Source organism: Vanacampus margaritifer, chromosome 11 (assembly GCF_051991255.1).
Source record: "Vanacampus margaritifer isolate UIUO_Vmar chromosome 11, RoL_Vmar_1.0, whole genome shotgun sequence".
Taxonomy (NCBI): Eukaryota; Metazoa; Chordata; class Actinopteri; order Syngnathiformes; family Syngnathidae; genus Vanacampus; species Vanacampus margaritifer.
This window is the reverse complement of record NC_135442.1, coordinates 15,610,298-15,624,107: the sequence shown is the minus strand read 5'-3', so window position 1 is coordinate 15,624,107 and position 13,810 is coordinate 15,610,298. Positions and strand designations below refer to the sequence as shown.

General features: G+C 39.4%; 1 protein-coding gene across 4 annotated transcripts in view; it reads right to left on the bottom strand.

The window, feature by feature from the left end:
- Window positions 1–1,289: 1,289 nt before the first annotated feature.
- il1rapl1a (interleukin 1 receptor accessory protein-like 1a) overlaps window positions 1,290–13,810 on the bottom strand; it is a 245,386-nt gene continuing 232,865 nt past the window's right edge. The window contains exons 9-12 of one of the 4 annotated variants that reach the window (XM_077580324.1): window positions 13,421–13,567; window positions 10,114–10,284; window positions 9,398–9,442; window positions 1,290–4,585 (exon numbers count right to left, since the gene is read on the bottom strand). In XM_077580324.1, coding sequence (XP_077436450.1) covers window positions 3,864–4,585; window positions 9,398–9,442; window positions 10,114–10,284; window positions 13,421–13,567 — 1,085 coding nt within the window. In that variant the 3' untranslated portion in view covers window positions 1,290–3,863. The remainder of the gene's footprint in view (window positions 4,586–9,397; window positions 9,443–10,113; window positions 10,285–13,420; window positions 13,568–13,810) is intronic. The other 3 variants (XM_077580325.1, XM_077580326.1, XM_077580327.1) reach the window with 3 other exon arrangements.

The following is a 13,810-nucleotide window of genomic DNA, read 5'->3' as shown; positions in this document are numbered from 1 at the left end:
CCACAGTTGACAAACGAAGACATGACTTCAAATGAGGTGAGAAAAACTCCGTCCCTCCCCAAAGAAACAGTGGAGTGTGCCGGGTCTATAAAGGGAAGATAAAAGCTGATAGATGCAGTCAGAGTAAAACAGTCAGGAATCTTCGTACTCATCTGGGCACATGCATGATGTAGAAAAAGCTTTAATATGACCTTTTTATATGGCACAATGCACCTTTAATATAGTATAATTAATTTTTTTTTTAAATTATTTTATTTTTACGTTTTTGGAATTACTGCATTCAGTTTTATCCCCAAAACATACAAATATAAAAAAATATGGAGGGGGGAGTTAATGGACATAAGTGTTTTTCACAGAGCAGTATATTTATCGTGTATAGGTAACCTATGCAACCAATGCAATTCAAACAATATGCTTTATGTATTTTAAACAAATATTGTCATTATTAATTTTGAATAATTATAATTTATTAATATTGAATACATAAACCTGAGGAATATGCATTTCAAATAAACAGACTTTAATAGAATGAATATGTATCATATAAGGTTTATTTGGTAGGTTTGTGTTAAAATTATTAGAAATATAGAATTATTAGAACAAAAAGTAAATGGGAATTTGTCATGTAAAAAAATACATAAAAGGCTTGAAATATTTCAGTGAGTGCGCAGGGCTTTTACTTGCACACATTTTCCTAATAATTCATCCACCTATTTTCTATAGCGCTTGTCCTCATTAGGGTCATGGAGGAGTTGGAGCCTAACCCAGCTGACTTCAGGCAAGAGGCAGGGAACACCTTGTACTTGTCAACAGCCAATCACAATAATTGGTCAACATGTTCACACCAATGGCTTTTTAGAGCCTTCGAAGATATTTACTGTGTAATGTTGACATTAACTGGCAAGCACTCCAGGGCGTAACCCGCCTCTCGCGGCAAGTCAGCTCGGCTCCAGCACACCCGGGTCTCTCGTGAGGATAAGTAGAATATAGAAGATGCTGTGAAATGCCAACGAATGAGGCCCCCCACAGTCTAATGAGCCTACACAACATTGTGGAGTGATCAAGAAAATCCTCTTTAACACTGGAAACTTTACTAATAGCACTTGAATTCATCTGACAAGACATTTTTTGCATGTTACAGTGGCAGTTGCTGTTTTGGTTAGCAACAGTGTTCAAAACTGTTTTGCTAGATGTTTTTTTTTACATGAGACCGTGCAGAAAAAGTTTCGAGTGCCAACAGGATTTGCATATAAAAGGGGAAGCATACAAAGGAAATCAAGGTTGTTTTTAATGTGCAGTGAGAAAGTATAAGGGCAACTGATCATGATTCGTGTTCCTATAAAGATAGACATTTCTCTCCGCGTGAAAATTGTGTTTATATATTTATATAAATATCTATATTATATATAGAATACATATCTATTTGCTATGCATACTCAAAAAAGTCACACCTTCAAATATATCTAAAGTCTTTTCCCCAAATGTACTCTTTTTCTTGCCTTAAACATGAATTATTGTTACATAGGAAACCAAAGCAGTTATCAGAATGGGAATATTGTTTTTTTTTCTTTTAAAAACAAACAAACAATGAAAATGATTTGAGTTTGTGTGGGATTCAAAAGTCGTGTACAAAACACTGAATTGTCCTCCCGTGGTGGATGAAACAATAAAATTGGAGTCCTCAGGCAACCGCTTATAAAAATAGAGTTATTTTTTAAAATAATCTACACTTTCTTTTTTTAAGGTGAGGCATTCTCAAACAGCGTCTCAGATAGAAAATACCAAACGTTGTCTTCGTCGTCTTCTGTTGCAGGGAGCTGATTGGTGTGGACAAGCCCCGCCCCCTCGTTCTCAGCCCCACGCTTTTTATTTTTGCATATTCTATGATTTTTTTTTGTGATATTCCTTTTTTAAAGTAGATACACCTTTTACAGGTCAAAACACACCCCAAAAAAAGAGAAGTTGTTACAGCCCCTGGAAGCTGATAAAATGTCCAAGAAAACCAAGAAAGAATGCAAAGATTTCAAATGAAAGAGTACACTGCATAACTGGCTTTGCAAACAAGCACATGGGCATTGAAATAGTAAAAAAAAAAAAAAAAGTGATAAAAATATACACCTCTGGAAGTTAAAGCATACAGAAGCGTAGAACTGCCAATGTGGAGTAAATATTTTTCACTGACAAATACGATCAAACATATTTGCAACTACTGCACATTAAAACGTATCTAAATATGTTCAGACTTATTTGCAAATACGTACAAATGTGCTTGTAGGCTAAATGCTAAAAACATAGCATTTTTTCCCATAATGCCATGGAGTATTGACTTCCGCATGCGCACACACAGTGGCATTATGGGAAAGAAATGACAAACGGAATTCAGACATAAAACTAAATCCTAGACATTATGAATAAAGAATGTGTGCTTACTAAATTTTTGTATCGATATAATATAGGCCAAATAGCTTCTTTTTTTCTTTTCTTTTTTTTTTACTTGCGCATGTCAACACCCTGTGGCATTAAGGGAGAAAACGCTATGTTTTTAGCATTTAGTATGTTTAAACATACTTGCAAATACGCTTAAAAGTATTTGCAAACATGTTTGAACACATTCATATAAGTTAACAGTATTTTTATTATTTTTGGCCTACATTTTATCAACTTGCAAATACGTTTAAACATACTTGTGTATACATGTAAATGTATTTGTAAATAGTTGTTTTAATGCATTTTTTGTATTTGGGTAAAAAAAAAAAAAGAAAAAAAAATTGGGGGGAATTTGGCATACATATACTATGTCCGAAAATTAAATAGGTTAGGCATTGTTTATTAATAATTTTTATGATTTATTATGTCTGCAGTGCATGATTTTCGTTCAGAATATTTACCCATAATGCCACGGGTTATTGAATTCCGCATGTGCATTCCCTATGGGATTATGGGTAAAAAACAACAACAACAAAAAACAGAATGGAAACCATGGACTGCAGACAAAATAATAAATCATAAAATTCATGAATAATCAATTTGCACTTAATACATACGTAATTTTCATACGTATTGATGTAATGCAGAGGTGCGTAGTAACGAGTTACATTTACTTACTCCGTTACATTTGAGTAACTTTTTGAAAAAAATGTACTTCTAAGAGTAGTTTTATCACACAATGCTTTTTACTTTTACTTGAGTAGATGTGTGAAGAAGAAAGGCTACTCTTACTCCACTATATTAGGCTAGACTAGAGTCGTCGCTCCCATTTCATACATTCGATCTACCGTATTCTTATGGCCGGCCATAAGGCGCACTTAAAAGTCTTACATTTTCTCAAAAATCGACGGCATTGTTATTAAAATTAAACCAGACTACTCTACCCACCCGTGGTGTAAGGTAGACCAAATGTAAAAAAAAAGAAAAAAATTTTTTTTTAGGCTTTATAGCATCATAGAAGAAAATGTTCTGTTTTTAGCATTTAGCCTACAAGAACATTTGAACGTATTTGCCAGTCCAAAATGTTTACTCCACATTGACAGTTCCGCGCTCCCGTAAAAGCAAACTCCTAAGACGGAGAAGGCAACAGACGTGTGAATGAGCGAACAGAAGAGGAATGCTACAAATGAATGGAATTATATGTACAAGACCCTGTTTTCCTTTTGCGTGGATAGTGGATGCATGTGTGTGCATATGAGCGTGTTAGTGTGTGTCCACGATAGCGTTCTTCCACGTGAGTGTCCTTTGATGGTTACAAATCTCCATGTAGAAAATGACCCAGAACAGAGCGTGGGTCCATTCGGGGACCAAAAACGGCGTCTCCCCTGGAAAAAGCGAAACGAACTTTTACCGTGTGGACTTGCGGCTGCGAAGGGTTACCAGATGACGCTTGAGATGCTGGTCTCGCGGGGCAGCAGGGGCAGCATGGCGTTGTTGGCGTGCGCCTCCTCCAGGCTGTGCTCGCGGCTCTTCCCGGGCGGCCTCTGGCCGTTGAGCAGCGTCAGGGGGATGTTGCAGTAGGTGTGCTGGCTCCCCAGCGACGACAGCGGCGGCAGGGTGCCCCCCGCCGGCAGGTCGTACTCGTAGCTGCGGTAGTAGTGTTTCTGCCTGACGGTGGTGTGGTAGGAGTTGTGGAAGGACGAGCGCAGCTCCGGGTGGGCGGTGGCCATGGCGGTGGAGGTGGCCGCCGCCATGGAGATGGCCGAGACGGTCTGCAGCTCGCCGAAAGCGCCCTGCTCGCTGACGTCCAGCGCCGGCTCATGGCCCAACATGGGCTCGGTGCGCCTGAAGGGCATCTCGTACTGCAGCTGCTTCCAGAACTTGGAGTGCAGCTTGTTGCTCTTGGGGCCGTGCCACTTGATGACGGTGAGGGTCTTGATGGTGTGCTTGAGGGCCTCCACCTCCTGGTAATTCATGATGCCGCGCAGCTCGGCGCACTCGATGAGGATCACCTTGATCTCGCCGGTGACCAGCATGTTGCGCAGGCGCGTCTCCAGCTCGAAGATGCTCCAGCCGCGCCGCACCACGTAGTTGGGCGTCATGACGATGATGAGACGCTTGCTCTGGTCCACGCAGCGCGCCACGTCCTCGATGTAAGCTGCGGGAAACAGGAAGTGCTGGTAAAAAGACGTTCAGGTGGCGGGAGAATTGGAGGGGTTTGCTAGTTGGAGGACACGGGACAACACTGAACAAGACGCACACGGACACGAGACAATAATTTCACACTAGTCATAAGGCACCAATGCGGGAATCGGGGATGGGGATTGGGAGGTGGGGTTTGAAGTCAACTCACAAATTTGCCGGCTTTTGATGTACAGTAATCCTCATGAATTGTCTTGTTTGCATTCTTTCTGTGGAGCCTATCCATTCCTATTTTTAAAGGTATTATTGTTAAATGAGTTTGAAATGATCTTAAACGGGAGCTCAAGGCAAAGACTTCCTTGCAATAATATGTTTTATGTGCAAACCACAAATCAAACCATAATATGATTCCTGATATAAGAATCAAGCAGATTGATCCATTCATTTTCATCCATCTCAGGGAGCTGCCATTTTGGCCTTTCAAAACCCTCCTGTCAAGTAAAATTGACGTCAAGATGCCTTCGGGCTCGCATTGCTAACTTCACAAGATCAAAGTCACAAAAGCGGTGAGCTGTGACGTTTGCAATTAGAGCCCCCTGAGATGGATGAAAACTGCAATGGCAGCGGCGGCAGTGGACGCTGAAACTAGTTAAGGTAAACAAACCTTTTTTTTGTCTTTACAAAGAAAAACTGTGACTGTATGAGTCAGAAGAAAAGACTGGTGGATTAATTTTCTTAATAAGAATCATAATATATTTACAAATTTGCCGTACATAGAGAATCATACAACATCAATTAACATGTTTGCATTGAGTTCCCTTTTAAAAGTGTTTTTTTGTCATGCTTTTTGGAATATTTACAGTTTAACCCATTAAGGCTGGGAGCGCATTAACGTGTTTCTACCACTAGAACCAGGGGCGCTCTAGCGCTCTTCTACCTTTAAAATCAGGAGAGCGGCTACGCCATTTTGTTATGTTTTGACAAAGCCTTGGTCTCTAAGCTGTTGAAATGCATCAGAATATACACGAGAGCGTGGCGTGGGCCTCGTAGCATGTCCTGGAATTTTATTCAAGCATTCAAGGCTGACGCAGTTTTGCGGAATTTATGAAATACATGATGGAGATTGGCGACGGTGCGGTAGGAATCAGTGTAACGAGTCGACAGTGACAAACTTAAGAAATATGTTTGCAGACAATACGGATGTTAAAAATGTCAACAGGCTTTGTAACGGAGAGGACGACGAATAATTACCACTCGATCCCCCGAGGTTATTACAACTGCGCTGCAGTGTTGAAGGTAAATATAGCCGCAGATGTGACACAGTTGTTTGTCGATTTAAAAAATATATATATATTGAAGGTTTATAATGATAAACTCAGGTTTGTGTGAACGCCACAGGTGTAAGCTCTGAAATTTTTGGGAATTATGTTTCTATCTGCTTCAGGAGCTGAGAAATCAATGATTTAATAGGCATTGAGAATATTGTTGAATTTCTAGAAAAATTTCAGGTTTTCAGGGTTGATTCTACAGTCACCCATAGGTTTTAGATGCATGTTTTGGCAGGCTCTTTAGGCCTTAATGGGTTAAACCACATGTGTCAAACTAATTTTTGTTACGGCTTACATTATACGCTATAACGTACGTTCCTACTTTGTAACGGTGAAACCAAATAAAGGTGTAATCATTTCATCATATTATTACATATACACAAAAAAATGATGGATTCCTAATTCTGAAATCAGAAATCATAGACAATAGTTTGTTCGATTATTGTTCAAGTTACTGTAAAAAGGGTAACAAAATATTATTGCAAAGTGTCAATGTATTTCACATGACAATTTGAAATTTTGGTACAGATCTTAGAAAGTGTCATGGAAGTTGACACATGATTTGCTTTCGCGAGCCACATATAAAAAGATTTGGCAGGCCGGGTCTGGCCCCCGGGCCTTGAGATTGACAACTGTGGTTGGAAGTATTTTGTGATTATAAACTTTTTTTTCCTCTTTCGCTATTTGCGGCAGTTTTAGAGGCAGAACTCCACCAGGAACAGGAAACGGCGACCGTAGTGTGAGGAACACCCGAGACTCACCACCCATAAACACAACCGTCAGTGTCCCAGACATTAAGTATCTGATGATGTGAATGCACCAAAATTATTGTATTATTGTATTTAATTTTAAAAAAAGTTTTAGGTATGGACTAGAACTTTTTTTTTTAAACAAATAGTTAGTGATAAAGTATGCCACGTCCCATCTTAAGTGCAATTTGAGGTTACGTCACAACTGTCGGAACAGAACTCTGTCCCAAAAAGAGGACCCCTGCATTGTTCTATACGGATGAAACAATACCTAATGTAAGTTGACTGGAGCTGTGGGACCAATTTCCTACAGATAACCCACCCAAGATGCCTGGAGCTTGAAGCTTTTATTGTATAGTCTTCAATTTACTGCCCTCTCTGTTGTGACCAATCACTTCCAAGTTTGGATCCATAAATCAGAGTGATTGTCTTTTATAAGGCTTTGGCGTAGAAACATGATTTTCTCTTACTGGACTAGGGGACTGTGGCTTAGCGGCAAGCAAAATACTGCAAGTATAAAAATGCAGCTGATAAAAACTGTTATTGAGTTGAACAGAGGTTGTTTAGGTCATAATAGAACCTCTTGAGTTTCAAGTTAGTACTGACTTAAGTAAGAGAACTTGCTTGCTTGCTAGTCACAGTGATTAACTTTAAACAATTGTACAATAGGTAACGTGTTACTTCAAACCTTGCAAAAATTCAGATTTAGATTATTTAATTGCTCCCTAAAGGGGCCATTCCCCCAGTCACAACCCGTCCAAGAAACATGAAAACAATAATGACAGATAGAGGGAGACAGAACGGGAAGCTTGGCGGTTCACCTTTCAGCGCCCCAGGTTTCTTAGATCAAAGATTTTTTTTTATTCTATTGCACAGTCCCTGCTTTCTGGCAGAAATCTGCGGATTAAAGTGATAATCAATATGCGTTAAATATTGAAAATATATCTGATATTGATGGACAACACTGGGGCAGGAGGTCATCAACTAAACTAAAAGTTGAAGCCAGGTACCTTTATAGGTAATGATAATAGGTCATGATAATAAAATAGCAAATAATCATGCCTGATTTGAGCCTTTCCCCTTGATTATAGTCAGAAAGGGCCAAAGTGTTACTTACATTGCATATGTCATGATCTGTGTTTTGTTGATTTGGATTTAGTTAGATTTTAGTTTACATGTTTTCCTTGGTGTCCCTGTTGTCATTGTCTGTCTCATTAAGTTTTTTTGTGGCCACCTGTGCTCGTCAACCTGGTCCCTCGTGTCATCCCATCTGCTCCCTTACCCACGTGGGTCTTGTCCAGGTGTCCTCCTTGTCTCATTAGTTTTTTTGTGTTTAGTTCCCTGCTTTCTTCAGTTGTTGTTGGTTTATTGTATTTGTTACGTCTTGTTGCTGTTAGTGTTTGGTTGCCATAATTCTAGCCCAGTGGTTCTCAACCGCGGTCGTCACGTATCCAGCCTATCCAGCCTGTTTTCCATGTCTCCCACAGCCAACACAGGTGTTTCAAGTGATTAGCTAATCAGCAAGCTCTGCATGAAGTCTGATAACGATCCACAGGTGTGTTGATTGAGAAAACAGGCTGGATAGAGGTACTCGAGGGCCGGGGTTGAGAACCAGTGGTCTAGCCAAGTTATGTCCTTTTCCTAGCGTTTGTTTTGGGGGTCTTAAAGCCTTGTTATTTTGGACTATTATTTTGATGATTTGAGTACCTTGATGAGCGGTTCGGAAAATGGATGGATGGATGTTTGTTGTGGTTCTTTTAGAAAATAAATAAATTCTTGTCTTTGAACACGTTCTGCTTCCCTGCATTTGGGCCCACCTCCGTAACGTATCTCTTAAAAAACGATCTTCAGCAATTAGCCTGTGGTGTGGGCTCTGTTAAGGGTTATAATTCCTCCTCAATCTGCTCAGGCTGGCAATCCCAAAATGTTAAACCTGTTCAGTATTTATCACCACAAATCCTTCTGTGTGTTGTCAACACAGGAAAAAAAAAGGGCAATAAGCACTAAGGATGCGCAATCAAAATGACAAGAAGAAGGGTTAGTACAGTAAAAGGGAGCCTGGTCGAGACTATTCTACTTTTCCTCAATTTATCTTTGTGCTGTTTGGAGGCAGTCTGGAAGCCCTGCACTGCCTCTCAAAGGACAGTTTTGGTACTACACTCCCTGATTGTTGGTGGAGATAGAGTAATGTGTGTGTTGTGCTGTATTGGTTATCTCGAGTACACCACGCACTATGAAAGACGTTTTTTTTTTTTCAACCAGGTGTGGTCTATCACATTTTAACCCCTTCAGACCCACATTTTTTTCTGCTGGGCAATTTTTATTTTTTTATTTATTCATACTGATTTTGATTCTTTTCCCAAATTAAAAAAATCCCCCCAAAAATGTGTGTGTGTGTGTGTGTGTGTGGGGGGGGGGGGTGTATCTCAGGTTTTTATTTTTTAGAGTGGACGCCAGGATAGTATAGCTGTAACGTGTTGTAAACTTACCGAGCTTATATGTAACATTTTTAACATGAACACCATGCAAACCAACTTGCGATGTGATTGGTTATGGATGCAATCAAATATGTCATATCCACTGTAATCATCTATGGGTCTAAAGGGGTTAAAAATCGTTTAAAACGCTAAAAATCGATATGTGTGCAACCCCGGCTAAAAGTGAAGTTTCTCAATGCATCTATCCGTCCCGTCCTGTGAGGATCTGAACTTGATGATTGACAGCATGTAAAAAAGATTGAGGGCAAAGTACCTCCAAAGAGTCGCGTGTCATCCTGGTAATGCTCAGTGGTGAGACCTAAACATAAACATGTTGACATTCAGGTCAAGAACACACAACACAAGACATGCTCAACACAACAAGTCTTCGTCAAAGTGGCCTCGTCTGCTCTCGTTGATCTTTCATTTCACATTTGATTCAATCACAAGCCTCCCGATTGGACATTCATCTGCCATGATTGTGTCAGGCGTTTACGCCGGCTGCAATTGTGCTTTGATTAAAAGCAAAGAGGCAGCGCAGTTAGCAACGGCTCGGAGCCTTCAACACATTTCCCACTGATGTTTAATTCTGTATGGTCCGACCAGGACGTGTTTGCGTTTCATCTGTTCCGCATGAAGCCGACAGTACAAACACGTTGCATCGCTGGTAACTAGAGCACGCTATGTACTAGTGCCTCAGACAGCCTCCCAAACACAGTTAAGCATGCAGGAGAATTTGTTCAGACGGAATTTTCAGTGGTTTAAAAATGCATGCGGCCAGGCACGCAAGATGAGAAATGTGTTCATTACATCAGCTCCCCGTGTGTACTATATTACACTACACAATAAGCATTCCAGGAGAAGCAAGTGTGCTTTCAAGCCTCCAAGAACAATGTCCACAAAACACAAGACAAAAACACAAAAGACACAAAAAGACTCAACATGAAAAGGTGTGACACAATCCATCCACCAAAGCAACTCGGTGCTTACTTCCAGTTGGAATGAGGTCCCGGTCGGGGATGAAGAGTTTGTAGCCGTAATGCTTTTCCAGCACGTCAGGAAGAATCTCCAAGGCAAAGCGTTCCTCCTCCCGGGTCTCTTGACTCCACTGGTCAGGGTCTACTTTGGTGTAGGACAGGTAGGCGTCATAGTCCTTGTTTTCTGCAGGAAGAAGTGAGGATTTTATATTTAATCAATTCCCACACTCCAACCCTGGGTTTCAAGGTCTCGCTGTTATAAATGTCGCTTTACATTGTGCAGAAACACTTCATCTATATGCTCTGACCATGTGAAAAGAAGGCATTTTCAGGTTGTTAAATGCATGCCACACTTGACTGGAAGGCCACTGAAGCCAGCAAAATTATCAAAGGCACAATAACAACAAGGGAAAATCCAGAAATAATCAATGTTGATTTTCATATTTCTGTCTCAGGCAAATCACCTTCCACACACACGCACGCACGCACACACGTCCTATTATTGCTCTTATTATTATCAATATAAAAACTGATTTTAGGGCTTTCAGTTCCCGACTGTCTCCTCTCTTCAACATAAGAAAAAAAAAATCTATTTAATCAGCGGAAGTTTTTATTTATTTTTCTCAAGCTGCAGTTGGCACTCTTTTGACTATTTTAATCCAATGTTTTTATAGTCAAAACTGATGAACTTGAGTATTTACTGTTTGAATACATGGGCAGGATGTGCACTGCAGTAGCAAGAAGCCTCACCTCACCTCAGATTGCGCAATCCCTTACTAACTGGTTGAGGAGGCTTGTATTGGCAACTAGTTCCTGTTTCTGTCTCTCTTCACATCTCTAATATCATGTTTTGAGACACTATTAACTCATTCACTGCCATTGACGGCTAGTGACGTCAAAAATTCATTTGAACTATTTCTATTAGTTTAACATTTTTTCCACTTTTGTTGACAAGAGTATGAAAACCTAGATTTTTTTTTAATTGTTCATTTAGAACAGTATAAATATTATGATTAATCGTGAGTTAACTATTGAAGTCATGTGATTAATTACAATTAAAAATTAGGAGCGTCGGGTGATTGAAATCGTAATTAATTGCATAACTACGAGTTAACTCATCATTAATCACAAATTTTATATCTGTTCTAAATGTACAATAAAAAAATTCTAGGTTTTCATACTCTTGTTAATAAAAGTGGAAAAAAATGTTAAACCAATAGAAATAGTTCAAAAAAAATGTTAAACCAATAGAAATAGTTCAAAATAATTTTTACGTCTATAACCGTCAATGGCAGTGAATGAGTTAATAGTGTCTCAAAACATGATATTAGAGATGTGAAGAGAGACAGAAACAGGAACTAGTTAAATAAATATTATGATTAATCGTGAGTTAACTATTGAAGTCATGTGATTAATTACAATTAAAAATTAGGAGCGTCGGGTGATTAAAATCGTAATTAATTGCATAACTACGAGTTAACTCATCATTAATCACAAATTTTATATCTGTTCTAAATGTACAATAAAAAAATTCTAGGTTTTCATACTCTTGTTAATAAAAGTGGAAAAAAATGTTAAACCAATAGAAATAGTTCAAAATAATTTTTACGTCTATAACCGTCAATGGCAGTGAATGGGTTAATACACACTCTAAATCTTCCTAGTCAGGCTAATGTATTATTATATTATATTATATATATATAATATTTTTGTATTACATATCAAGTTTCTCTGATTGCATAAAATGACTTACCACTAGGCAAACAGGTAATTTCCAGTGGCCCCCAAACGTGTCATTAAAACTGATTATTAAACATTTCTTTGATTTGATTTTACAGTCTTAATTCAAGGCACTTCAATTAAAAACACATAAATGCTGAATGAATATGACAGCTCTGGCTGATCTCCCTTCCTTCTCATGCAATGACATTTTCCATCTTTTTCCTCTCACGGTTGTGAGAAAAATTAAGCGGCAGCTGCAGTCTGTGCATTCTAAAATATGAAAGCCAAACATGCATGCAATGTTGCCACTGTTACCTCGAAAAAGTAATTTAGTTACTTTACTCATTACTTGATTTTTGAAGTAATTTCAAAAGTAAAAGACGCCGACAACCCTTCTGTACATAAAAATGACAACTGGCTTTGCCAATACTTTATTGGAAGTGCAATTTTAACAGTAATGTTTAAGGTTTAACTTTTTTTTTTTAAATTTAAAAAATACAAACTTCAATTTGTAACTTTAATCATGCTACTATTATAAATGCAGTAATGTGTTAGATTGTTATAGATACTCTAAGTAAAATATTGCATCTAACCGTTACAATTCTCCAAAACTGAACTAGCAATCAAAACGTACTCTAATTAATAAAAGATCAACGCTGGGGATTAAAGAGCTCAGACATAAGTTCAGGAAACTGCAGGTTACGAACTTTTATGTCAGGCTGCTAATTTCATGGCAAACACGCCACTGATTGGCTCATGAATTTGTTAGTCAGTGCCTCACCAGCCATGAACCTCACAGCACGTTACTGGTATGGATGTGACAACAGTTACCATAGCAATGGCAGCGCACAGCAGTTAACCCCTTAATGTAATCTCGGGGAACCAACAACTTCACAATGCCCACATTCCTGTGGTGATTGGGAAATAAATTGACGGAGGAGATACTGAACCATCTCAAAATGATTTCCCTCAAGGCAGTGGAAAGAAGTGAACAGGCAGAAAATAGGCGACCGGAACAAAGTATTAGTTGTGACATGTTCAGTAAGTCCTAGTCATTATTCTCTGCGGAAGCTGGAATATGGGCCAACCAAAAAGGAAAGAGTGGCTTTTTCACAAACTCTTTGAGGAGCACATGCAGCTTTGAAACGATTGCGAAGGAAGGCCATGCCGGGCTGCCTGTGCTCAGTAGGACTGCAACATCAAACGCACCAACTCAAATTAGCAACCAACCTTGCAAATTAACCACCTAGCAAAGTTGCGGGAATCAAAACAGCTTGCACCGGCGCGGCCCCGGCGGTATGACTTAATCATGTGGAAGTTTTTTGACGGCAAAACAATGTCCCGTCCATTATTCATGAGCTTGACAGAACGTGCGAAAAGGACATTTCCAAAAAGACGATTCTGAAAGTGAGCGTATTCTGCAGAAGAAACAAAAAGTTCACATTTTGAAGCGCCTTTCAGCAACTATGGATATTTTTTCACAAACTCTTTCATCTAAATAAGAACATATAGTCAGCGTGGTGGAGAGCATTGTTAGCTAAAACGGACGCCTCGCTCATGATAAAACCATTTGTACACAGAAGGTACAGTGCATTTACCTCCGTCCAGGTCCTCGCTGCCGAAGTGCCTCCTGTAGAAGAGCATCAGCTCAATCCTGTAGCATTTGTACAGCGAGATGAGGAAGATGAGCAGCAGTAGGATGGCCCCGAGCCCCCCGGCAAGCTCTACCGTGTACATGAGCTCTGCTGAGGACGACACACACACACACACACACACACACACACACAAAGCCGCCAAAAATGTCAGTCCAGGTAGGATAAAACAAAAAACGAAGCAGACAATTTCAAAATGACAGTGTTAAGGTCAAGATCAAAGAAACTTCTGTAAATCTGTCTTGTAATACCACTTTATTCCTCAAGAGGTGACATTGAGTCACATTGAGTTAACTAACCACACTACCTTAAATTGGCATCCAAATAACCACCCCA